The sequence below is a fragment of the Rissa tridactyla genome, chromosome 8, assembly GCF_028500815.1.
Source record: "Rissa tridactyla isolate bRisTri1 chromosome 8, bRisTri1.patW.cur.20221130, whole genome shotgun sequence".
Lineage (NCBI taxonomy): Eukaryota > Metazoa > Chordata > Aves > Charadriiformes > Laridae > Rissa > Rissa tridactyla.
In genome coordinates this window covers 52,492,528-52,518,768 of record NC_071473.1, presented here as the reverse complement: position 1 = coordinate 52,518,768, position 26,241 = coordinate 52,492,528, and the positions used below count along the sequence as shown (strand labels likewise).

Below are 26,241 nucleotides of genomic sequence, written 5' to 3'. Positions count from 1 at the left end.
GTGCGAATGTCGGTGTTACTGGCCCTTTTCTTTGCAGCTAGCCAAGAAATGCAAACAGCCCCAGGATGGCTCCTGGTGATGTCAAGGATGTCCTTGATGGTGCCACCGCAAGCTGCAGGTTATTCCAGGTCTCTCCAGATGAGGAAGCAGATGGAGGGACTGTGAACAGCACGCGGCCCCTCAAAAAGACAAGGCTCTGAGAGCTGAGTCCTCAAACCAAACCAACCCTTCCCACCATACACACGAGTCGAAATGGTGGCGAGTGGCTCCTCCAAAGGGTTGCGAGATGCCCACAGCATCGATGCTCCTCCTGCAAGCACGCTTCGGGTTGGCTGTGATTACTCCTGGTACAACACTGGTCACTCAGCGCCTTCGTCTTCACCCTCTTTTTTCTCTCCCCCAGTTTTGCTGCCTGTGCACCCGATCCTTGGCTCCTCGCTGGGCCGTTTCTGTCGGCGTCCCCCTGAATGAAACGTACTCACCAGGCTCCAGCCACCCCGACGGGCAGCTGCAGCTTCCTCGTGGAGGGCAGACGTGGCCGGGAGGGCTCTCCGCGGCCGTCACCTGAGCAATCCCACTGCCTGAGCCCAAAGCCTGGCTGTCCCCACACCTGGCTGTCCCCACAGCCTCCCACCACTCCTCCAGCCGCCGCCGCTCCTGCTCCCCGAGGAGGGCAACCATGAGCCCTACTTGGAACAGCAAACAGACAGCTCATGCAGTACATTTTAACAGCGACTTAAAAACCAAAGAACTGCACAACTCCTTATGTAACCGAGCTTTATTTAGAATCTTCGAAGTCATAAAATGTCTCATTTTACTGATATACGTAAACATACAATCAGGAGGTTTAATTGCTTTTTCCCTTGCACAGAAATAAAGTTTTAAACAAACCAGAACACCTCAACCCAGACAAGCGTAATGCAAATTTAATTATCTAACTTGGTCCTGTACATACAGCACACGCTTCTCCGCACGGTCACTGGTTTATCAATTAGTTGCGATATAATTTTTGGCAGTAATATATTCAACACACAAAGTGCAAATTACAAGAAGCAGAAAATGTTCTCTCTCCATCTGAGCAATGAGAAGTGCAAAATATCTCAGCCCATAAATCCTATTCTTTATGTATATGAACAGTATGTGCATAATAGGCTAATAAACAGCCGTGTAAAACTTCATAGATTAAATGTGGCAGCATCTTAAAGTAGGAATGCAACGGTTATAAAACCGTAATCAGACAGAGGAATCATTACATTTTGTTCATAAATTCCATACAAGAATTTTGAGGGCACCTCTTCCCGTGTCGCCTACCTGCCCTTAACTCCCGCACACCTTGGATACTTTTGCAACCCGAGGCAGTTTGTTAAAAAGTCTCCAATTTGCTACATCTGGAGATATTTCTGTGTGTCTGCAATCAAGGCTCCACTAACACTTCACTTGGCAAATCAAATGCTACAGTGGGAATCCATTGAAAACGGGAAGTCTCTTCCAGGCACTACGAACGGAAGACCCACCAATTGCTCCAGCAGGCTAAATGCACTTTGTGATTACCTAAATTTAAAGGAAATTTTCCAATGAAATCAGGAAAACGGTTTCAAGGCGAGCGCGTCACAGCTGGCTCGTTTCGGTGTAGCTCATCTCACATCAGTACCTCTTTTACGTGAAACGGGGAACACCCGCTCCGGCTAAAACATCCTGGCCACAGCCCCTTCAACGCCACCAGCCCTGTGCTACTCAGTTGTTACATTACAGATTTTGACTCTTCTCTCCGTTTCATTCCAGGGATTTTTCACATAAAATGAGCAGCCAATTTTGACACCCTCCCCCCCCGCTTTTAATTTCTCCCAGGTACATCATCATTATAAATTATACCAAATAGTCCAAATCAGACTGGGCTGCTTCCTCTAAAACCCTATTGCTCCTCCGGATAGGAAGATTAAACCACAACGACTTGCAGTGCCATTAATCTGCCTGCCAAATTCATCTGCTAAATCACTAAGGCTACGGCCGTATAATCACTGCAGGAATGGCTGCGACACGGAACGAAGTCACTGACTTTGGGCTGCTGACCGTTCCTGCATCCCACCTCCACCACGCGGAGCCGGGCAGGCCTTGGGAAGGCTCCTCAAGGGCTTCAGCAGCTCTCGCCTGGCACAGCTTAAACCCAAAAAAAAAAGCGAGTTGCTTCGACCGAGCTGTCCGAGCCGCCGGAGGGGGCCGAGGAAGCCCACGCTCTGCCCTGGGGAGGACGGGCATGGCAGCGAGCCCCGGAAGGACATCGTCTTAAACCGCCGCAGAAGTCTTCTGCAGCGATCATCTCACCAGTGCCTGGTATTATTTGGTATTATCCAAAACTGAACTCCAGCAGCCCCGAGGGAGAAGCATCCTCTGTGATCCGTGAAAGCCTCTTCCTGCACTATCTGATCCTGGGGAGAACTCTTGGAAACGTAAAACGGTTTGCTGGTTTGGATTAACTTCATCTAGCCTTGAAGACAACGTGCAGAGGGACTGCTCACCATCATTACTAGAATTACAGGATCGCATTGCCGAGGCAAACTTTTGTCTTCATTAAAGTTTCAGGATGAACAATTATGCTGCAACTTGGCACAACAACAACTGCCTTTGTATGCAACACGCCTGGCATATATCAGCGCATTTCTTCTTTAAAAATATAATTAGAATAGAGCGAGATACGTCGTTGTTGTTCATGCTGCCTCAATATCTGAAAAGGCTCAAACGTTTTAAAAGCCTAAAAAGATAAATTTCCCTCTCCCCTAGTTTATTTTTCATGCTAAAGGCTGCAAATTGACACATCACAGTAATTACCTCTGACTAACTTCCATAGACCTACCCAAAGAGATAAACATGAGAAGTTCACATTTGACTATCAGACTTACTGTGCCGAGCACAAATAATTTCCCAGAGGAGAATTTGATATTTCATCATTTGGAACAGTGGTAATTTAATTACATTGCTAATGTTTTCTGGCATACTTGAAAGGACAATTAGCATAAGTAAATCATGAGTGAGATGACAAGTCACTCGGCATTTATTCCTGCTCATCAGATGAGATCGGTTGATGATCTAAAGTCTCTTTTGTGTGCGAATTGATTCCAGGTTCAGCCGTTTTAACCGGGGTTCAGACAAGCGGGGATAAACCCATGTAAAAATAAAGTAAAATTGGATACTCTTCTTTGAAGTTTCTTAATTAAACATGTCCAGAGAAACCTCCAAAAGCCACCAGAAGTAGGGGAGGGTGGGGAGAAAGGCTGATAAACGTGGCAGGCTAAATGAAGCTCGAGATGCACACTACCCTTTCTGGCAACGGGGTGAATACGGCGTCATTTTTGCCAGGGTTTGCTTTACATCCCGCTCAGGGCTGAACAGTATTATTATAGCTCTACTGATGTTCTAAAATAATTGTATTTATCTCCGCAAGCGCAATGACATTCATGATAACACCGTTAATGTCACAGTTCCTTTCTGGCGCTTCAGAATAGCTACAGCTTGCTCATGAGTGACACCTTCCAAAGCTTCCCCATTAACTGCTACAATCTGATCGCCGCGCTTCAGTCTGCCATCGTCCGCAGCTGCTCCCTGCAAACGGCAAAGCGATTCGTTAGCGGCTGGTCGCGGGGAGCCCTCCCGCCTCTCGGAATGCCCGTGGATGGAATGCGGAGGGAAGCAGCGCTGGAAATCCCACCGTAACCGGGTGGGGGACAAGGGAAATGACAGTGCCCAAGCCTCCCTGGGTGCTTCAGCCCTTGCCCATCGCTTGTCCCTCTTACCCAACCCTGCGGGGTCTGGGGCACCCCCTGGGTCTTGTCCCTGAAAAAAGGGACGTGTGAAGACTGATTTGGGCTTTTCTGATTATGGAGAAGCTTGTTAAAGCAGCATTTAAACTGGTTAAAATGTGGGGAGAGAGAGGGACGCGGAGCTCATGCGGCCAAGCAGCCCCAAGCCCCAGATGGAGCTGGGCTCCGCTGAAAGTCCTGAGAAGCTCCCACTGAGCTTCAGAAATGGCTGTTCTCCTCCAGAGGCCTCGCTGCAGCTCTTTTGTCTAAATCCTGAGCCCTTCCCTGCCCAGAAGTCAGCTCATGGTGTCCGCTTCTGCCCCATGGCCCCATCAGTGGCCGCAGCGTATTCTAGCTTCGATTTAGGGTTTCTCAGCTGTGCCCACATCTAGAAACTTGTAAATCTAAGCATCAGTTTAAAGACGCAGTGTCTTCCCACGTTAATAACTGAAAAGTGTAAAAAGATCAGATATCTGTGGTTTGAGCCCCGGAAGCGCAGAAGCAGAGGAGAAATGACTTCTACTCCACCTTAAGATGAAGTTTTCTCAGTTATGTCACCTACCCTGCCAGAAGCGCTGACACAAGTCACAGCAAGTAGGCACAGGAGAAGCAACTGTGTGTGACTGGCTTCGAAGTTACCTTATGGAAATTATCCCGAATTCCCACTGTCTTCCTTTCCTCCCCGCCATTTCCAGATCTCCCTTCACATGGCCGTGCCTGACGTATCTCGTTGGCCCACACTGAGCACATTTCTAGCAAAGGGGCACTTCTCCCTCTGCACCAGTGGCCATTCTGGGGCCGTCTGCCTCGGGGCTGGGCTGTACTATGTTTCTTCCTCATCCTCTGCGGCCAGAGCCACTGCTGTACCTGGCTGAGAACCCCAGGTCCTCCCCTGAGACTCCAGGTTGGGGTCAGAGATGGGCTGAGACAGTGAGTGTCTCCAGCAGATGGGAGAGGAGCACCCAGGGAGAGGCACGAGAGAGAAGCTGGAAGCAAAGGAGAATAACTAAAGGCAGGACCGAGGCGTAAGCCAATTCGGTATCAAGCCACGAGGTATGGCGTTTTCGTCCTTCGGTGTTTTTTCTCGCTGAGGTGACCACCTGAGCACAGGAGCTGGTTTTGCAGCTGAAGCTCCGCCACAAAGATACAGCATCTCTGCAACTGCCTCCTCTCCTGTACGGTGGGAAAAGCGATGCCTCCACACCTCTCGGAAGGCTCTTTGAGATTTACAGACAGAAAACTGCCTTATAAATATTTTAATGTAGCAAAACAAGTTTCCCAAGTACACAGAGCGATTTTGCTGAGATAAAGTATCTCGTTTCAGCCATCAGTAATACGAAATACAAACTGAGAAGCCGGCTGCGAGTTCTGGGTCCGCTTACTCACATCAATGTACTTCGACAGTACTTTCTACTACATAATATATTACCCAAGCCAGATCTTAGGTTTATTTTTAAAGATAATCTAGAAAAAGGGAGAAAACAAACAAACAAAAAAGATACCTTGGCAAATATAGTCTTGACATAAATGGGCAGGTCTCCATGGGGACTTCCATACCCCCCTACAATACTAAATCCCAGTCCATCAGAGCCTTTCTCCAAAGTAATAATCTTAGGCTGAGGTGCTCTGAAAACACAACAAATATCACTTAGAATAGCAATGTGTGTCTCTGGGGACTTTATGCAGAAGGAACGCTTACAGAGATATTTATCTACCACGAAGTTTTTCACACGGGCACAAACCATGACTCTCGTCCTCGCGCCGAAATACACTGCTGCGCAGCCCCGAGTTCAAACGCTGCTCCGTGTACTTTGGCTCCACGCTTTGAAAATACTTATTTTTAAAAAGAGCTCAACAAGAGCCCTTATCGCTGATGCAGAAGCGAGACTCCCTTCATCGGCAGTCGCTGCACGTCGGCAAAGGAGAGTTTGCTTTCTTACCGGCCAAGCCCTCGTCTTTTGCCTGCGTAAGTGGCAACTGCAATGATTTTCTTACAGCATTGTGCTTTACGACTTCACAGGACTGAGTCTAATAGACCTGCGTTTATAGTCTCAGCTCTACTGCAGGCTCTCTGGGCTGTCTCCTGACAACCTGTATTTGACCTACATCCCGGTGCCGCGTAGCCCCAGGCTGAGTCCCGAGAGCCCTCACACCACGCATCGCGTAGAGCCTCAGCTCTCCTCAGGGGCTTTTGCTGTCTGCATTGAGCAAAGGAAGATTTTTTGGTGGAATTCAGGCCACTTTTTTTAATATATATATATACACATATATACATATACATATATATATATACACACACACACACACATATATCCATAGACATATCCATCTCAAATTTGGAAAAGTCACTTCTACATATTTGGAAATAATTATTGTGGACAAAAGCTGTTTGGCATCTTCCACCTATATAAAGCTATAGCCTACGATGACTAATCTCTAGCCATTTCTTTAAGACAGAACGAACACATACGCCTACCTAATTCTGCTTCATATTTTCACATTCAAATTTCCTTACTATTTTGATATGAAAAGAGAATACAAATCCTTTTGTGAAGTAAGCAATTTTCCTTTGAGAGCAGCAATAAAAACAGTATCTCACATTGTAAGATGAGACAATGCAGCATAAAAAGCTTAACTTTTATACTCAAAACCCCTGAGGTAGGGCAGCAACTTGCATCCCAGCTTCTTAAGATAAATATAATGAATCAAAGAATGAAAATGAAGAACATAATGAAGCTAATGAACCAAAATGAAGACCAAATGAATTTCAAAATGGTAACTGGAATGCTATAAGCTGCCCTAAAAAGCACACGATGGAGAATGATGCATGGCCATGGGAGGGCTAGATCTCTAACTTCCATCACCATACAGAAGTGCTCCAAGCAGACAATTTTTTAACCAGACTTTTTCGAACTGTAAAGCTAAAAAGCTTCAACAGACAAAGAAAGTTGTGGGACCTGTTTTGAAACATTTGCATCCGACGCCAGGCTTGTTAACACCTCTTGCCTTAGTCTGGCAATGACAAATGATTTCACATTGCCTCGATCATAACTCTTTTCAGGCAAGGAAACCAACAGACAAGGGCAGAACACTCATGTCAGCATAACACGTTAGAAAAGAAAGGAGATAAGTTTTTTTGCAAAATGTCCAGAACTAGTGCTTGGAAACACATTTTGTGCATATTTATCCAAGCAATTTCTGTCACCGTGTGAAGACGGACACGAGTCCATAATCAGCTTGGAGAAGGTCACAGTTTTCATTTTAAAGGTGATGGAAAATTAGAGAGAAACGCAATGGGAGAGACCTCCTTCCCCACCCTGGGCTTTTCCCTTGCATGGGGCAGAGAAATCCACCTCAGTTACGCAGACTAAATCCAGACTTACTCGGGATCTTCAGAAGGATGCTCAGAAGAAGAGTTAAGGTTGCATCCCGCAGACATGCTCTCCAGCTGGGTAGCAATGGCACTGATGTTGGTATCAGCCACAACCTGAACAGAAGGATGCAAGGAAATACTCTGGTCACTTAATACCAAGGACATCTTGGCTAATAATGTAAAAAACAGCTGATACATTAGGAAAATCAATTGCTGACGGGTTTTTTTTCAAGCAAATTTCAAACACGAGTCCTACTCTCTCAAATGTCCTATTAATTCAATACTTTCAAGTAACAGAGTTAATAGTAGCCACCTTTCTGGGGGTTAAATGCAAACGTTGCTCTGAAGCTTTCTCTTGCCTTTACTCCGATGCTGAGCAGAGGGGGACAGTCTCCCTGGATAATCCAGAGAAAGAGGTTATTTTGTCAAGGAAATAGGTCCCTCTCAGAGTCAACACAAGGTGTCCAGGACTGGGCTTGAAAGTAAAGGTCTCCCCCAGAGAGCACCTCAGCTTTTAACAAAATACAGAGATCCAAGGGACTACGGGGCAAAGGCCCTGAAATAGCTCAGACTGGTTCGTTTCCTCAGCAGGGAAGAAATTAATCCTTGGTTTCAACTTTTCTGCAATCTCCAGCATGAATCCCACAAACTGGACTCTTACACTTCCCAGTTCCGGCTCCTGTATTATTCTGAAACCATCATGAATCACCACCACGCAGTAATTAACGGAGTTAAGGGCATTTTGACAGGTCGTGGGGCAGCAAAGTTGCTCAGGGTTTTTAAGGCAGCCATACCCACGTTGCGTGGGTGAGGTACAAAGCCAGCTATGGCCGCATCGAGGAATCAGTGACTCGCACGCCGAGGCCTGGGGTTTGCCGTTCACGGGGCTTTAGCCTCGTAAGGGTAGAAGCGTGCAGCTTGCAGGCCCACTGGGACTTATTAAACATGAAGTGACGGCGCCCGCTCCAGCTTTGGGGTTTTTTTAACCTTTCGTTGCATGCTCGTTTTCTATTCTTTGCTTTTTCTGCAAAAAAAAAAAAAAATTCGAGGAAACCACCGGGAAATGTTTCGGATTTTAAATATTTACCACCGAAAGGACATCAGTTTCCTAAAAACTACACGCCGTGGTTATCCCCCAACTCCATCTCCTTGTGGTGAGATACTCTCTGCTTGACGTTTACTGTACAGCGCAGCACTTCGGCTCAGAGACAGTGAGAAATACCCAGTAAATATATTTCCAGTATTTCCTCTAGCTCTCCCTGGCCTTATTTTATCAAAATTAACAGGTACTCTTCCCACTCCTTGCTGTGAACGTGGCTTAAGGGAAACGCGCCTTTTCAAAAAAAAAAAAATCCATTCTATAAATCCCCTGTTTTAAATGAACGCTCACAAATTCTTCCACGACAATATTTCCCTTTTCCTAATCACTTGGAGCCAAGAAGGCGGTAGCATTTTCTAGGAAGGAAGATTAGTTCTCGTGCAAATTCTGCATCCCAGGACTCGGGTTCTGGGATGCCCTGAATGTCCGGCAGACGAAACGACTGCTCCTGGCTCAGCCAGCAAAGACACCCTTAAGTTTTCCTTCCCGTTGCAGTAGGGGAAAGAGTGCCAGCCGGTATTTGCCATATTTTGTTGTTAAATAAAACGAGGGCGAAATAAATCTATATTCAAAAATCTTCAGTTGGCAGTAAGAACGTATCAGAGTTCAACAACCTTGTAAAAAAGCTTCCCCTTATCTCATTACTACACCTGCAGAAAAGAAATTAAATTAAACCAAAGCATCAAAACAGCCGAAAGGGATGATTGTTCCCCCGAGACCCTAATCTCCCATTTGCAAACAGCATTTGCAAACTCCTTTACCATCCTTCCCAGGACGTACTGATAATAAGCCTTTCCACACCGCTGAACGCAATTATCTGACCTTTCAAAGCAGTTTGCCATGAAGTGGTCTAACCTGATAATAAATAAAATTACTTAATGACACATCAGTCATGATTATCGCAGCGATAGGATTATTCCATTTAGATTGTTTCCATAAAAAAAAAAGAAGCGATCTGGTGACGGAGAAGTACCTGTGGTTAGCAGGTAAGGTAACCGTATCGCGTGCTTACGGCAGGGCTTCCCCACTACTCCCTGCCGCTACGAAAATATAACATCCCACCTTCACATCACAGGTTTTTAATAGAGGAAAAGAGACTCTATTCTATCAGAATAAACGCCTACCAGCCGTAAAAAAGTATTAAGCCCGTTTTAAGTTAGACAGCAAAAATGCGGAAGAAAACCCATCAACTGACAAACCCAAGGACATTTCCAGAAGAACCTCTTTGCTTACGCGAGCGCCCAACTGACAGCCTGCTTCATCGGGAATATTTTTAAATACACGACGAGGTGGAATAGGCTGTATTACAGCTTTCACGATTAGCAATTTTGGGTTCTGCAGCAAGCTTTCATTTTCTATTCAGGGAATACTGTTGACATGAAAAGTGAAATTACTCAATGGTAGTAACAATATGATAACTATAATTTAAATGAAAATCCAATCCTCAGCTGGTGTATATCTGCGTATTTCCTTTGACTTCGATGGAACTACACAAATACACCATCTGCTCTGGAACCGGCTCATCACTTACCAGGTCAGCAGTTCACGGACAAACAAAACCAAGAATAAGCACGTCTAAAACTAAGTTTATTATCACTTCATTTCCTTTTTTTTTTTTAAATCTTTTTCTTCGCCCACCCATTTTTTATAGTCACATTTGTGTTGTAATGCAAGCAAGAAGCTTGTGAAACTCTCTCAAGATGTGTTCCAACGCAATACGCTGTGATGATAAAGAAAATTAGAGTAGATTTTAGTGGTACGTCCTAAGCTTTTTTTTCAATTGTTACAATAATTCTGCAAACGAGTAGTATTTGGAATTCTCTCTGGCAAGTATTTTTCTCATTTCTTTATGTAAACATAAAAATAAACTAAAGATGAATACACTGGGGAGCAGCAATTAGAACCAAAGTGGCAGAAGATGTCTTCCTTTCAGCTGGCATATGAACGTGGCGGTGATGACACTGTTTCTCTCTCGAGTGTTATTTTTCGTTACCTGTAGAATAATCAATTCTAGGCAGCGCTGTCTTAATGATGATGCCATCATTTTTACTAAATGCCGCTGGCGTTTCTTTCTTCTCCCCCTTTCAAGAAGGAGGAAATCAACACTGTGGGCAGTTTGGTCACAGTCTAGTTACACGCACGCACACATCCACACACACATAATTTCTTGTTCCTAGTTAACTTCAAATTAAAAAAAAACAACAAAACAAACAAACTTGGAAGCTTGTTGATTTACCATGTATAGCAACAAGTTATTTTGTTCTCTTTGTTACGCTTTTATATAATCGTGCTCACAGCCTGTATGAGTGGCAATAAAGAATTTTTGAATGAAAATTATTTCTCGCTTTCATTCCGTGTAATTCCCATCAGCAAGCACCCTGCAATTCTGTGATGCCTTGTGCCAGTGATGCTTAGGGTTTTTTTTTTTTTCCCCTGAATGCCATTTATCTACCCTCATGCAGCTGCATGTTCAATTTATCACCGTACCTGCAGGATAATGCTCCCATAAGCATTCTTTAGTAGATTAACCGCATCTGCATGAGACAGCCCATCCAAAGGTTGCCCATTAATACTGACAATCCGATCTCCAACCTAAAAGTACAACAGTAATGGAAAATTACTAGCATTAGGGAAAATTAAAATTAAGAATGCTTAAAATTCCTCATGAACTTGGCACTGCACAGTCATGCTTCTCTTTTGCAGGATCCCTTTTGTGAGCATTCTGCATTGCTAGTGATCATTTATCATTCTTCAGAGCAAATACAATACAGATTTTTAAAAAAAAAAACAACAATGCGATCAGAGAAACAAAGGCGGGTTGTATTTTACTATTTCCATTTGCAAGCGGAGTGACACTTTCACTGCTGTCCTCCCATCCAGAAAGGGCTCATTAGTGTCCACGCGTGCAGACAAGTTCATATTCCTACAGACTACGCACGCACATGCTGAATGCAGTATAGGAAAGCGGGCACTTCTGATATTAATCTAATTAACCTAGCTGGTTTCTTCTTCTTATACATACCCTGGCACTCAGTGCGATTGTGTAATTCTGTCAGAGACATGGCAGGGATGTAGCAGCATGTACTAATGAATGTCATGGGCCAAAGCAATCCTACGTACCTGCATAGTAAGTTCTTTTCAATTTTAATGATTCCTTGAAACTCTCTCCAAAACGGAAGGTGTTCACCACGGTCATTCCTGGAAACCCACATATCCTGTGAGTCTGAGCCTTATTTTGGCATTTCTTTATAAGGACCTTGAGACCAAACAACTAACTTCTGATCTGGTTTTTACCTGGTTTGAGCTCTAAATGACGCCTACTCTGCAGTCCCCAAAACGCCTGTGGTTTCCAGAGACCATGTTGCTGCCCTCCCCGGGTCCGGATGAACAAACACATTGAAAGACCACTGCAAATGTGTTTATGTTCTTTCTCTTAATGTCACTTTTCCAACGCAGTCAACAATTGCCTTTATCCCAAGATGCAATATAATTAAAAAGGGAAGAGAAGGGCAGGTTTGGATTTTTTTTTTTTGGAGTTAGTTTCGTTTTTATATAAAAAGAGGCAGAGTAGTCTATGAGACATTATCAAAGTGATGGTGTATACAGAAGTGCTTGAGGCTCTTCTGTAGGACACACAGCAGATGAGATAGGAAATATTGAGAGGACCCCTCTACTCACTCGGAGCCTTTGGGTACGTGCAGCCACACCACTGGCTTGAATCATAGCAATGAAGATGGGGATATCTCCCAACGGACTTCCCTTCCCTCCTGCTATACTGATACCAAGTGCATCATTTGGTCCCTAAAACAAAGAAAACAAAACAACATTTGCAATTGGAGCAACTTGTAGAGGTCGATGTTCAGGGTATAGCAATAACTGACTCATTTGATTTATGGAACAGGGAGCAAATAGATAGGTTTGACAGACACACGCATCCTCACGCATGCGGGGCCCACTACACAGGCATACATCCAACAAATTATTGCAAACATAAATAATGCAATTTTACTTCTGAGAAATGCTACAAAAATTAACAACTCCAGTTAAAGGTGTCAGCTTTTTGAATGGATAGAAAATAACTCACTGACCCTTGTTATCTCCACAGTCCTTGGGCCCATATCTGCTCCTACTAATAAAGAAACAAACAATTAGCTTCTGTAATTAAGAGATAATATAATTAAGAGATAACACTGTCAGGTGACAATGGTCCCTTGCTGCCTAGTCAGAGTTATCACCAAGCAGAAGCGGAGCCTTCCTGTGCCAAACCAGGCAGCGCTGCTCACAAGAGGAGGACGGGAGCTCTCTTTCGCCCGGAGATGAATACGGATGGAATCACTCCGGCTGACGGATGCCGCCGTGACGCCCATTGTAGTGCAGCCGCTGCTCACCCCAATCTACTGAATAGCAGCGCTCTGCCAGCCTGCAGAAAAGCCCTATTGTGCATCTCACTCAATTGAAGATTGGCTTATTATTCATAAATCACAGTGCCCCCACCACAAAGGGTAGGGCACGCGGCTGGTCTGAGACTGTTGAGGTTCCATTGATTTTCCTCCTCTAATTTGTGCTGTGTTAGCAAATAATAGACAGCCAGGAAGCCTGGCTGGCATATAGCTAACCATAGGACATTTAGAAGTACTCAAAACAGTAAAAAAAAAAAAAAAAAAAAAGGACACTTCCAAAGAATCATTTGAATTGGGGCTAAACAGCCTAAAAGCTGATGATGCAGTCAGGTCCTGGGCTCTGCTACACCAACCCCTAATTCTACCAGTTTTAATTAAACTATTTTAAGAACCTTTTAGAAGGCAGGCAAAATTAAGCCTCTTTCAAGAGTTAATGATTCCAAATAACACACATCAGTATTTCTCACCACTGCGCACGTGTGCTTGTGCAGATACCTTTTATGAGAACCCAGGGCAGGATGGCAGCGAGGTCTGCGGCAGCGGGAAGCCCAGCCCCGGGGACGCAGACACGCATCCTCAGTGCCCTTCAAAACGGCCCAAGGAAGACTGCCCAAAAGGCCACACGCCCCCTCCAGCGCATGCCAACTGGCAGAAGAAACGTCTTCTACTTCTGCCCGCGGTCAGACACCAGCAAAGGTTACCAACTTGTGACCCGGGTCACACCAACGCACAGGCTCTCCACAAGCTACCGCAGGTTGTAGATTTAGCACTTGCTAAATCTGCAAATTGCAAACTGAGCATTGCGACTTTCTCATGACAAAACACCCCTTTATATACACTCAAGAGCAACAAAGATATAAATGAAGTGGTGGCAGCTTTATTCCCTGAGAAAACTGCTCCTAATGCGAGAACCTTGCCCGTGCTAAGCCTCCGACAAGGGCGTCGGGGAATAGCAGGGAGCAGAAATTCTGCACTTAAAATAGAGGAACCATTACTCTACTAGCAGACATAAAAACAATGTCATCTGCTGGAAAGTGCTTGGGTCTTAAAATATCAGTGGTATGTCTTCTGGGAGGCTGAGTAGGAAAACCAGAATGAAGTATTCACTTTTGCTTTTAAACCAGCGCAAAGACAAAGCAAATAACAGGCAGCTATTCTGACAGCCACCCAGACTATACCTGAGTTTCTCTGAGACGCATCTGCTGAAGATCTTTTTGTGCTGACAAAATTCTGTAAGGTAGAGAGGACGGGAGCAAGCGCAGGGTGGAAGTGGCTATGGACACTCTGTTGGCTTGCCTGAAGTTAAAAATAAATCAAAACCAGTGAGTCAAACCCAAACGTTAACTTTAAACCAGTTCCTGCAGCACACGGGCGCAGCTGTGCTCTGTGCCAACCAGACTGGAAACACCACATCGGCCATGCAAGTGCAAAACCCTCCAACTTCATTTCCAAAGGGAGAACCTACCAAAATCCATCCCCGAGTTGTGGGCTCACCCATAGCACTGCACACCTAATGCGTGCGTTGTTCAGGTCTGCTCTAGAGGGCATAAGGACAGAAGATTAATCCCTCTCCTCTGCTTATTCCCAGCGTGTCCCCGAACCCGCGGAGAAGGGGAGATGATGGTTGCTAAAGCTTGTGGGCATCTCCCCCGCGATGACCCTGCAGGCAGCTCACCCCAGGATGAGCGTGCACGGGGCACCCAGCAGGACACGTCCCAGCTCCTCTCCCACAGGACAGGGATAGCACTTACACCCATCTTGTTACGCAGCATAATCTACAGGCTTTGTTATTTTAGCTGAACATATCGTCTGATTACAAGGTCCTGTAATTGAAGCTGCTCCTTTCATTTGACCAAGAACCAGAGGAACACCCCAGGTGCAGGAGCCTGTCTGCCAGAGCTGACAAAAGGAGAGTCTCCAAAGATAGCTGCTCGTGCAACTCTTGGCCATCCATTTCCAGCCCTCCTTTTCCCTGTCTCCTTATCTGGCCTTATCTTCAGACTCTGCCCCTCCAGAAAACATCATCCTCAATTTAGGACGTGCATCTGAACAGCAGGTTTCACCGAGGGCCAGACCTTTTCGACTAAGCTGCTTTACGCAAAATAAAGATCTGGTCTATACGTCTCCATCCGCAGCAGAGCTTTCTCCCTCCAGACGCATTAGGCGGTGAATCAAAAGCTCTGGCAGAGTTTATCCCAACTGACCAGTGTGCAGCTGTCAGTGACGAACAACAGGCAGAGCACAATTTCCACCTCTAGTTGCCAATTCATGGGTCAGCGAACATAATTTGCAACGCGCGTGAAAGAAATCACTGTCCTGCACCACAAGGCTTATATTTCTACTGTTAAAGGTATGCAACGGACCAAGAAAAAAGCCAAGTGAGGACAAAAGTTATGGATGCTCTTGGCCAGCAGCTTCTAAAACATCGCTCGCAGTTGTGCAAATCATTCAAGCTGATTTGCTGGACTGTCTGCCAAGATTTTTAAAACGGTTGGAACAGTTTTGCTGAGAAACATTTATTCCATTTTCAAAATCACCAAGTCACTTAGGGGCAGTGAGATGAAGGCTCTCAAATGACTCTGCACTAAGAACAGTAATTAAGATTTCTTGTATTAAAAGAAATGCAGAAATTACTAGGTTCCTGCAAAAGCCTCTTACGCTATGAAGAAAAGGGGATGACGTCGTTTGATCTGATTGTCTACCTAGAATCACGTTACATACTACGGCGTCTTGCTTCCCTTTCAGCTGTGAGTTTTACATGGTGAAACTGGGTGGATAGTTTTTAACCGTCACTTTTTGACTACATTCCTCTTGCTTAGGCTAGCTGTTGATACAATGACCAAAAGAAGGTAATACTCAAGACTGCTGTCTTTACTTAATGCAATCAGTATCGTTTTCCTCTGTTATTTCATTTTTCCCTTGCCCGCTGCATGCAGTGCAGATGTTTCTCCGATGATATTCAGTGATTATTTTTAAAGCTGGGCTTAGCCCAGCTGTTCCCGCATGGCTACGGGCTCTTTAGCCCTTCCTGATGCTTCACCCACCCAGCGAGCAGCCGGGATCACTGCTGCCCTTCAGCAAGTGAAGAAAATCACACTGCGTGACTCTGATTTTGGCACCCTTTTGGGGTTGTTCACGCACGACATCAAGGACAAGCCTCCCCTCTCAGGGACCCTGGCAACTTCAATATCACGGCAAAGCAGTCGGTCTTCGGAAGGAAAATCCATTAAAAAAAAAGTTTTCTAAGTCATCTCGCCTTGTTCTTCTCCCTTGCAATACTCAGGTTTAATACCAACGGTATCAGTGTCTGAGCTGATTGAGGGGCGCGGGGAGAGGGGAAAAGCCCTGCACTGATTGAAAAATGAATTGTTGTCCTCGCTTCAGGTAAAAAGCAAGTGAAGCAGGAAATTGCTCTGTGTTTTCTTTGAGAGGAAAGCAGCTCTCATGTGGTTCTGCCATAAGATAGGCAAAGATACAGTTCAGTTTCATTAACTCATTTTGATTGACAAAACAGCTGCAGAAAAGACATTCAGCAGTTTTGCAGGTCTAAAAAAAAAATAAATAAATTTCTGGGCATCACCATTTGAGAAATATCTTACATATTTTTTGTGTGTCTCAGGAAGACGCTCCTTAAATAAAAAAAGGCATTAACTACCTCTTCTATTTAATCAGCATTTCAGCACGACACTTACGTTGCAGTTCCGCACAGAAGATTATCGCGATAAAATATTTTGTTCCACGTCCTCAGCAGTAAGTGTCTATGGAAAGACTGTGCCTCACGTGCACGGCTGTGCACTGTCCCCGTGCCCTGCCCGCCACAGCTCCATTTTATACAAGTGAATTTGTCACTCACCTGACTGTTTTGGGATGTTTTCCGTGACGATAGCCATGATCCAGCTCGCAACCTCCCAAGCTCAAGATGCACTAGGCCTTGGGCGCACTTGGAAAAAAACCCACAATGTACAGCATTTAAGTAGACATATAATATTTCGCGCTCTCCTGGAGAGAATTATGTTTATATTCAGCACCACAACTCCATGAAGAAAACCACGAGGAATGCTCAAAACATTAACGTTTGTGTTTAGACAATACAAAAAGTGCCCTTCCCTGGATTTAGGTTTATTCTGAAGGTTGATCCCGGTTGCTGAAGTCAGTGTGAATCTTCCTGCTGGCAAACTGTAGGCGGCCAATTACTCCGTAAAAATAAACAAAAAGACCCCAACTCTTTAACAGACTTTTGCCACAAACAGCTCCCATGGAAAACACTTCAGAGGAAAAAATGCTGCTGAAAAGGGCGAATTTAACTCATACGCACTCAACTTAGTAATAGACCCTCGTATCACTAATTTCCAATTCTTAAATAGGCAAACTTTTGGCCAGGTACCAACCCTGAATGGAAAAATTAGCCTTTGCCTTCAAGAACGAAAGAAATCACGTGCAGAAACACTAGCGGTGATGGCAGGGAAAAAGCCCTTGTCTCCAGATGCAGTTTTGAACAGAAATGGGTCTGCAGCATCGCTCCCACCCGTCCTTTCATCCTCGGACCAGGCTGTACGGAGGAGCTAACACCAGGCACTCGCAGCCAGGCCATCCCCTGCCCTCTCCCCCGACTCAAGCAGCTACAAAGCTTTTTAATGGAAAAAAAGCAAATTCTTCCAGACTGCACAATTTCAGAGTATAAAATCACTCCTGGAAGACGGAAAGCTGTGCAGAAACGGATTTAAGCTGCCATTTTGTAGCTGCAGGTTAGTACAGCAAAGCCAAAGGCATTTTATTTCAGTTCTGATTTGTATGCCTCTCAGGTTTCCAAGTATTTTTCTAATGTACGAAACACACAGTTGTATTTTCAAATAAATGCCTAAATAGTACATGTGCTTTTGTTTTCCCACTTCGCATCATCCCACTTCTAAATACGCACGGAGAAGTGATTTTAATGAATCTCCCAAAGTTATTTCAGATGGAATTCCTGTCTCGGCAATCAGTTGGAGCTGTCCTGTGTATGTGTAAATAGCACTTCAGGATAATTACTTTGCATAGCGTCAGTAACTGCAATTCAATATCTTAAAATGTACTATTATGTACTCACCTTAAGTATAGTGGCAACAGTCTCTTGTGAGGCATTTCTCATATCCTCTCCATTTACAGACAAAATCTGATCTCCTTGAATTAATCTTCCATCTAGGTCTGCAGCTCCTCCTTTAACAATGTCAGAGATAAACACTCCACTTCCATTTCTAACAATGCAAGAAGCATATGGCTAATTACACAATCCAATATTCTTTGGGAGACCAATTTAGATTACTTGCATTTAAGCGACATTAAAAGAAACCTGTGAGCAGAGGAAGAACTAGTTTTACATCCCATTCAACCATTTGAGTGTAAAAAAACCTACAAGTTTTAAAACCGAAGCATGTTTTGCTATATCTAATGCTGTCTTTCCCCTTGAACCGTTAGTTCTGACTGTATGAGCCATAAAGATTCATGCAAAATACCCCCTGTATGAATAAAAAGCCAAGGATCGGTCCAAGATGGAGTTAAACTCTCTCCTGATGTGCCTGATACGAGTTATGCAGCCTCAGATATTTTTTTTCCTGCATTCCCCCTAAAGGTGCAGCTCAGTTTCTTTTCTAGAAGCCCAGAGGCCCCCAGCAGAAGAGCAGGGAGAACTCTGCAGAAAAGACTTTTTTAGTTCGCACATGAGTTATGCAGCAGAAAATCCAGCCTTGTGGCTGTCCGCCTGCAGCGAGGCTTGCGAGAGCAGCCGGGGAATACATTTATTTATCGGCTCCAGGTTCCTGGCAGGGGAGTCCCCTGCGGGGGTCACAGGACCCCTCTGCGCGAGCCCCAGCTCCGGGGCTCGCTATGGTGGGGGTTCTGCCGGCCGCGACGCCAGGATTGGGCGCTTGGGGTCCTTCCCCCCGCAGGACACGCCACTTCACAGCCTGAATTATACCTGGTATCATTTAATCGACTTCAGAAATCAGGCTGCCTCGAAGGTGGGAATCCCCGCCAGCAAAGCACTTCGCAACAGTACAGAAAGTTTTGCACAGAAGCAAACGTGGGAGGGCTGGAGACTGCGATTACCATCTGTAGGGTAATTTACATAAGCTAAATTAATTACCCAACCCGCAATCTGCTCACAACACCTGGGTTAAACATCGCCACGCTTGTAAAAAAACTGCTGCAGAAACTTTACTGACCATACGCAGTCAGGATAACGACATGATGATTTGTAATTGAGAAAATAAATTCTTTTTGGCAATACAGAAGAGCAACTATATGACTCTTACGCACCAACGCTGAACGAGTGCTCGCCAGTGTCATGCCGTAAATCTCTTCTAGCAGTGAAAGATTAAATCTATCAGTGCCCTGGTTCGAATGATCTAATGGCAATGGTTTAGAGATACATCAGTAAAAAGTCACATTTTGTTAAGCAGCTGTTACCTACCACCGTATCTCAGGTTCTGAGCTCTACTCACAGAACTGCTGTCTACAGTGTCGGAGAGACACTTTGATACTGTTGAGGATTTGGGTCTAACTCAGCCTCTTCTCTTCCACCAACGTTGGTCCCTTTGAACCCGAGTAGGAGCTAGATCTAACTCACAAATCCATTTTCAAAGGCATATCCCCCGGTTCAAGAAAGACAGAGAACTGCTGGAGAGGGGACAGCAAAGGGCTACCAAGATGACGAAGGGATTGGAACACCTCTCTTATGAAGAAAGGCTGAGGGATTTGGGTCTCTTCAGTCTGGAAAAAAGATGACTGAGCGGGGACCTTATCAACACTTATAAATAGTTAAAGGGTGGGTGTCAGGAGGATGGGGCCAGGCTCTTTTCAGTGGTGCCCAGGGACAGGACAAGGGGTAACGGGCACAAACTTGAGCATAGGAAGTTCCACCTAAACATGAGGAGGAACTTCTTTCCTGTGAGGGTGGCAGAGCCCTGGCACAGGCTGCCCAGAGAGGTGGTGGAGTCTCCGTCTCTGGAGATATTCCAAACCCGCCTGGACACGATCCTGCCCAACCTGCTCTGGGTGACCCTGCTCTGGCAGGGGGTTGGACGGGATGATCCCCAGAGGTCCCTTCCAACCCCTGCCATTCTGTGATTCTGTATTTGGAAATAGGAAGGTTTCTCTCCCCATTTTGAAATCAGAAAAGCCATGGGTAGGGCTTCTGAGCCCTGAAACAGAGCTACGCTGAAGCCAGCGGAACAGTGACCAGTTGGGCACTCTCAGTGCAGGAGCCCTCCTGGCCAGCACCAGCCCTGGCTACACGGGTTCTGTGTCATCATTCTGATAGAGGAGCCAGGACCACAACACCACAGCATCCCTGAAGATATTTAAATACAAAATTCTGTCCCTGACAGAGTTTTTCCCTTTATTTCATGTTCTATTTAGTGGCTACAGCTGTTCATAGGGAAAAAACCGAAATATTTCTCATTTGAAGCGCAGTGCGATCTGAGAGATGCTCTTACCGTTTTCCAGCTATGCTGAGCCCTAGTCCTCGGCCTGTTTTCTTTTGTATATCTACATAGAAAATCTCCAAGTTTTCTTCATCTTTGTAATGTGCTTCATCTCTATAAACAACCAGCTGCACCTTCTGGGGCGTCTGTCTCAGCGCAGTGATAGCTTCTTCGTGGCTGGCATTCCGCAGATCGATCCCGTTCACCTGAAATAATCAGTGTTTTCTTTCCAAATGACACGTATAAATGATCTTTTCATCACACCCTACCCTCGTGTGACAGGACAAATTTGTCAAATTGACACCCCTTGGCACTGTAATTTAGTGCTCCCATTTCCAGAGGGCCGAGCTCCTGGATCTCCTGCTGCGCCTGAGTTCAGTGTTTTGTGCCACCGCCTGGAGTAAATCACAATAATCAAAACATTTTGGCCTGTGAGTTTTGTGGGTGTTCTTCCCTTCTTTTTAAAATGCCGGAACCTCAAACAATACTTCTTTTTTACAACTGGACAAAGTGGGACGTGCTCCCTTGTGCTTCCCGTATCTCTTACAGCTCAGATTCCTTCTCCCCCGGCTTCCCAACGCCGCCCAGCCGGACAGGAGGAACCAGAAGCTTTAGCACATGGCAATGGCGAAGGCCAGGCAGGACATATTAAATGGTTATTTTGCTTTGTTCCAATAGATGGCACACAAGACCGCTCCTGGAGCGCTCAATTACACTTCTCTTACGATAACCTGAAAATGTTTTAGCATTTTAGTAATACCAGACGGAACAAGAAGTTCTGATTGAAGCCTGAAGTATTAAAAATACACAATTGCAACTTGAAAATTAATCTGCTAATTTTGCCAAGCCTGATCCACAGATGCCCTCTAAGGTGTTTGCCAACATTCTGTTCACAAAACCATCTTTTATTTGTCAATACCAAAACACACCAATGCTTAAATGTTTTTGAAGTCTCTTTAGGAAGCAGCACGAACCGTGACTGAATAACGACACATAACGTAATGAGTTTTAAGGCAACGAAAATATTTCTCTGTATTTCTAAATATGCAAAGTTATAATCATACTTAATTTTACATTAAGTTAATTAAGCCTAATCTATAGTAATTATATTCTGTTGTACTAATTCTGCACACATTTATTTATATATTGTGTGGGCATTCTTGTCTCCACACAGGCATCTATGTGTGCTTTATCACACTAATCTGAAACTAATTCAGAGTCGTCTTTTTGATTCATTAGTACGGCTTTTAAAAGCTGAAATAATAACAATATTACGGCACACAAACATTAGCACTTTCCTGTTTGGCCAGAGAAGAATTAATTAACCTTCTCCATTTTTATCCCCTAATTATTGTGGTCTGTTAATACACAGTTATTTATAAAACGAAAACAACATTCAGCCTTAACGCTAGAAAAAATATTTTCGGTGCAAGAGCTGTAAAGACAACTCCCCAAAGTACCCCTCGCTATTTTTCTAACCCTACGCACCAAAGCCTTAATGGCCATGCTGGGAATTTGTCCTGGTCTGACAGCGAGAGGCTGCTGCAGCTGCGCGAACCCCTGCCTGCCTGACGCAGGTTTCATTTGCAGACCAACACTTCCCTCTTAACCCTTTCCCTCCTCCACTTCCATTCTCGGCTGAGGGGAAAAACCCACTACGTTTATTCACAGAAATAATTCTGCATGTTGAACCGTGGCCCGAAGGAGCCGGTAGCTCCCCCAGCCACGCCGCAGGCGGGTACCGTGGGTTTTTCGGCAGGGATGCTGGCAGCGATGCTGCGGCCGCCCTCATCTCCTGGCTCCGCGCTCGCCCGGCTCCGCACCGGCTCCGCAGGCAGCCAGAGATGCCGGAGCGGCGACGGAGGGAGAGCAGGCCTCCGAATGAAAGATTAAACAGATGAATAATACTGAGCTATTGGACATGACAGCTGAACTATGTAAATCGAGAACTGCCTTGCTCAATTAAATTTAATATATTCTCAATTTGTACCTTCAGTTTATAGGAATATATAAGTAAATATGAATTTGTCAGGACGTTCCTAGTGACAAAAACGAAGCTTCAAGTAGAGACCCTGCTCCATGATCTTTCTTTCCCCTACAAGAAACCTTCACGACAAAGACATAAGCAAGCACATACACACGGAGAGACTCGTTTACCTCCAGGATCTGATCGCCGGCCCAAAGCCTGCCATCCCGGGCTGCTGCCCCTTCTTCATAAACTTCATGGATCACTATGGCGTCCTGCGGGAAGAAGGGGGTGGCGTGAATCCTCCCTCCCAAACACCCCCAAAAGGGCAGCCATGACCCACCCCGCACAGCGAAGAGGCACAACGCTCCACCTCAGGATAAGCACGGCTGTAACACAGACTTATCTTTTTTAAAAATATTTTGGGATAAGACAATTACTCCCGTAACCAAAATACAGATAGCCAGTAAAGAGGTAAAAAGGATTTTGTTCATCACTTCAGGGTAGGTCTTGTCTAGAGCTTGATAGGCTTCCATCATTTTTATACATTGGCATCAGCAGTATTGAACTCAGTGTGAACCGCTGTATTAACATCGTCTACTTTTTATGATATTATTTAAAACCAGATTCTTTGGAGCTATGAATATTTTTAGGGACTTGGCATAGATCTCAGCTTTAAGCAAGAACTGAATGCCTTGTGGTAAATAGCGCTGGTTAAATCTGTAAGAAATGAAATCCAGAAGAAACGAACAATGGCAAATGTTAGTTTATTACTGAGGTTGGAAAATGTAGGCAGTGGCAGATGTAGCTTCAGGGAAGGTTTCAGTGATTTAATCTTATTGCCAGCAATAGATGTCCCCAAAGAAAACGCATTACAAAGAACATACTGTTCTCTTGCTGGTGCTTTCCCTGTGCATTGTTCTGGTCTGGTTCTTTTTTTTTTTTTTGTTTTCCCCTGAAACAAATAGGTGAACATCCTGCTGCAGCGCTTCGGTCCCGACAGCTAGAGGATGGGTGGCTTTGCTGTGCAGAATGTGCTCCTCTCTCCAGTGTCACCAGCAAACACCCAGAAATGGCTTCGCTACAAACTTTAAAACGGCTCTGGTGATCTTCAATTAGAGACACAGGGATCAGAGAACCCGTTCTCAAACACATACACCCTCCAAAAAGCCGATCCGGTTGTGAAGTTCCTTTCTCCAGTTTGATATGCAAGCCAAAGAGGAGACTTTCTGCCACCAAAGGCGGCGAGGTTAGCAGCCTGCGAGCCCCGCTGCGCGCCGCCTTCCTGCAGCCGGGGCAGGAAACCACTGCTGGGGCAGAACAAAGCACATTCGTGTTCTCAAAACACTGTTAGATACTACATCTCTCATCACCAACTTAACTCCCCCGCTCTGTGCTGCCTTGTGATCCTTTCCCAGCACACGTGGTAGATGCCAAACAGAAAGAAAACTCAAATGCCCTCAAGCTAACGCTCTAATCAAGACAACACCAAGAGCGTTATTCTCTTTCATTCCCACTCCACCTTATTTAACGATGTGGACTTGTATCTCCAGCCGCTCCGCTGCTGCTGGAGCAAAGCACCACTGTCACAAGCTTCCTCTTTGATACATCTACACCAGCCGCTGAAAAAAGCCCCAAGGATTTTAATCGCAAATGGGTTACAGCTGATACAAGCATCCCAGATGGTGGGGGAGAAAGATTTCAGTCTACATAAATGAAGGCAAAATACTACGAGCTGTGTACCAAGGTAATTAAGAAAATCAAAAGAATGGTTTGATTAAAAAAAATATTTATTTTTTTATATATATATGTATGTGTGCCACTGGCAACTGCAGGGTTTTCTTGAAATAACTGCAACAGCTATTTGCAGTGGAACAGAGTAACACAGAATCATAGAATCATTCAGGTTGGAAAAGACCCTTGGGATCATCGAGTCCAAGCATCAACCCCACTCTACAAAGTTCTCCCCTACACCATATTCCCCAACACCACATCTAAACGACTCTTAAACACGTTCAGGGATGTGACTGCACCACCTCCCTGGGCAGGCTGCTCCAGTGTCTGACCGCTCTTTCTGGGAAGAATTTTTTCCTAATGTCCAGCCTAAACCTACCCTGCTGCAGCTTGAACCCATTCCCTCTTGTTCTATTGCTAATTACCTGTGAGAAGAGACCAGCCCCAACCTCTCTACAGTGTCCTTTCAAGTAGTTGTAGAGAGCGATGAGGTGGTCTCTCAGCCTCCTCCTTCTCAAACTAAACAGTCCCAGCTCCTCCACATGTGCATGTCCATCTCAGCAGCGCTGCCAAAATCCTCTGCTACGTGTCTTAGATCTTCCTTCAGTTGTGGGGGTTTGGTTGTTGTGGTTTTTTGTTTGGTGGGGAGGTTTTTTTTGTGTGTGTGTGTGTGTGTATGTTACCTTCGTTTTAAAAGCGACCACATAACCCTAAGACAACACAGGAGACTTTTGCCTGGGTGAAAGCCAGGAGGGTGACAGTGATATATATTTTTTCACCCGAGGCTGATCACGGGTAACTTTGAGAAAAAGCTGAGTCTGTGGTTTAGAACTTCCACCGCACACTTCACTTTTACTTTTTTTAAACACTTTACAAAGGCAGGCATTTAGAAGTGGCCCACAAGATCGCACAAAACATCGAGCAGCTTGTTAAGACAGCATCATTCAACCAGGACACACCAGGGCAGTGGATGAACATGAGGATCGGTGGAAAAACGGCAACGTGACTGTGTAACAGCAGACTGGGCACGTACACAAGATGGTCAAATCAAACACTTTCAGACTGTATTAAATCTGATATTTCCCACCTCTGAGCAAGGAGCTTTCAATAACATTTCTTTGTTTTCCATCTGCAGTTGCTTCACAACTGGTGCACAAGCTGGAGTTACCAGCTCTTCCCAGTGCTGCACGACTGCACGTAAAACCACACATACCTAAAGCCCAGATGCAGGAACCACCGAGTGTTATCAGTTTGAACAATCTGCATCATCTATTTGAAAAGGCAACAATTCAGTATTACACCACGGTTCCTGCATATGTTAGAAGCCAGACATAGAACTAAAAATACATATGGCACGAAAAGGTACATTCCTGCTTGGTCTCTGCCTACCCCGAAGAAGGAAACATCTCGCTGACCTGCCAAAGCACTGTTTTTCTTAACTAGTTTTTTTTTAAAAGTAGTGTAGTTGAATCAAGCCTATCAAATCGATTAAAACCAGGATGAAGCAACATGTCCACCATGTACTGTAAGGATTTTTAAATAGTCCATAAGCATAAATATGAGAGTCTTCCTTAGCTTATAAACTATGATAAACAGACATCTTTCCTCTGATACTTCTGGGATCAGCTGACAGTATATTTGACTCGGAAGCAATCTTTTTACCACTGGATCTAGGGGCATCTGGATAAGACTCTTGTTAGTTTTGTTCATCCATGATAAGTCACTAAAAGCAAACTATTGAAGTTATTGAACATTTTTAATTATATCGATATTTTAAACAAGTTTACACAGCAGTGAGATGTAACGTCATACTCCAGCCATCTAAACTGAGCCCTAATCTGTAATGACTCTATTGACATGCTACAGATCTAAATTGTAACACCCCTCTCAGTGCCTCCGAAAAAAAAAAAAAAAAAGATCTATCATGAGTAAAATGATACACAGACACCTGCAACTCCTGCTCACTAGCTTCAAATTCCATCATGTGCTTGCTATCTCTGGAAGTCAAGGCCTAAAATAGTTCAAAAATCGATCAGTCGAGAGGGAGGAAGGGAAAGTGGCATCGATGTTCCACTAGAGGTTGTGAATTCATGGTGGCTCAGGACTGGTTTTCACTCCCATCCCTCCCCATCTCCTTTCATCACCCGTTCCATATAGGTTATGGCACTCCATGATACAGCTTGGCAGAGTCGCAAAAACTGCTCGTGCGGAAGGGGGAAATGAAAACACTCCCATATCAAGAACACGGTTGTTTAACGAAAGATATCCAGCCGCTGAAAGCACATACTTCATAAGGTTTACAAACACGTTAAAAAAACCTGGAGCTTTAATCTTTGTATGTTTTGACAAAGAATGCTCCATTACTCTGGGACCACTCTATAAATGAGGAATTAATGCAAAGTTGAACATTTCTTG

At 44.8% G+C, this 26,241-nt stretch overlaps 1 protein-coding gene across 10 annotated transcripts in view; it reads right to left on the bottom strand.

Moving 5' to 3' along the window:
• Positions 1-777: 777 nt before the first annotated feature.
• The window catches only part of PATJ (PATJ crumbs cell polarity complex component), a 156,718-nt gene continuing 131,254 nt past the window's right edge, over positions 778-26,241 (bottom strand). For 3 of the 10 annotated variants that reach the window (XM_054211587.1, XM_054211585.1, XM_054211588.1), the window contains exons 35-45: positions 22,284-22,367; positions 20,139-20,332; positions 17,753-17,900; positions 16,517-16,606; positions 13,845-13,959; positions 12,355-12,395; positions 11,945-12,067; positions 10,754-10,858; positions 7,178-7,281; positions 5,297-5,420; positions 778-3,597 (exon numbers count right to left, since the gene is read on the bottom strand). In XM_054211587.1, coding sequence (XP_054067562.1) covers positions 3,451-3,597; positions 5,297-5,420; positions 7,178-7,281; positions 10,754-10,858; positions 11,945-12,067; positions 12,355-12,395; positions 13,845-13,959; positions 16,517-16,606; positions 17,753-17,900; positions 20,139-20,332; positions 22,284-22,367 — 1,275 coding nt within the window. In that variant the 3' untranslated portion in view covers positions 778-3,450. Of the gene's footprint in view, positions 3,598-5,296; positions 5,421-7,177; positions 7,282-10,753; positions 10,859-11,944; positions 12,068-12,354; positions 12,396-13,844; positions 13,963-16,516; positions 16,607-17,752; positions 17,901-20,138; positions 20,333-22,283; positions 22,368-26,241 lie in introns of those variants that run through there. The other 7 variants (XM_054211590.1, XM_054211586.1, XM_054211589.1 and 4 more) reach the window with 7 other exon arrangements.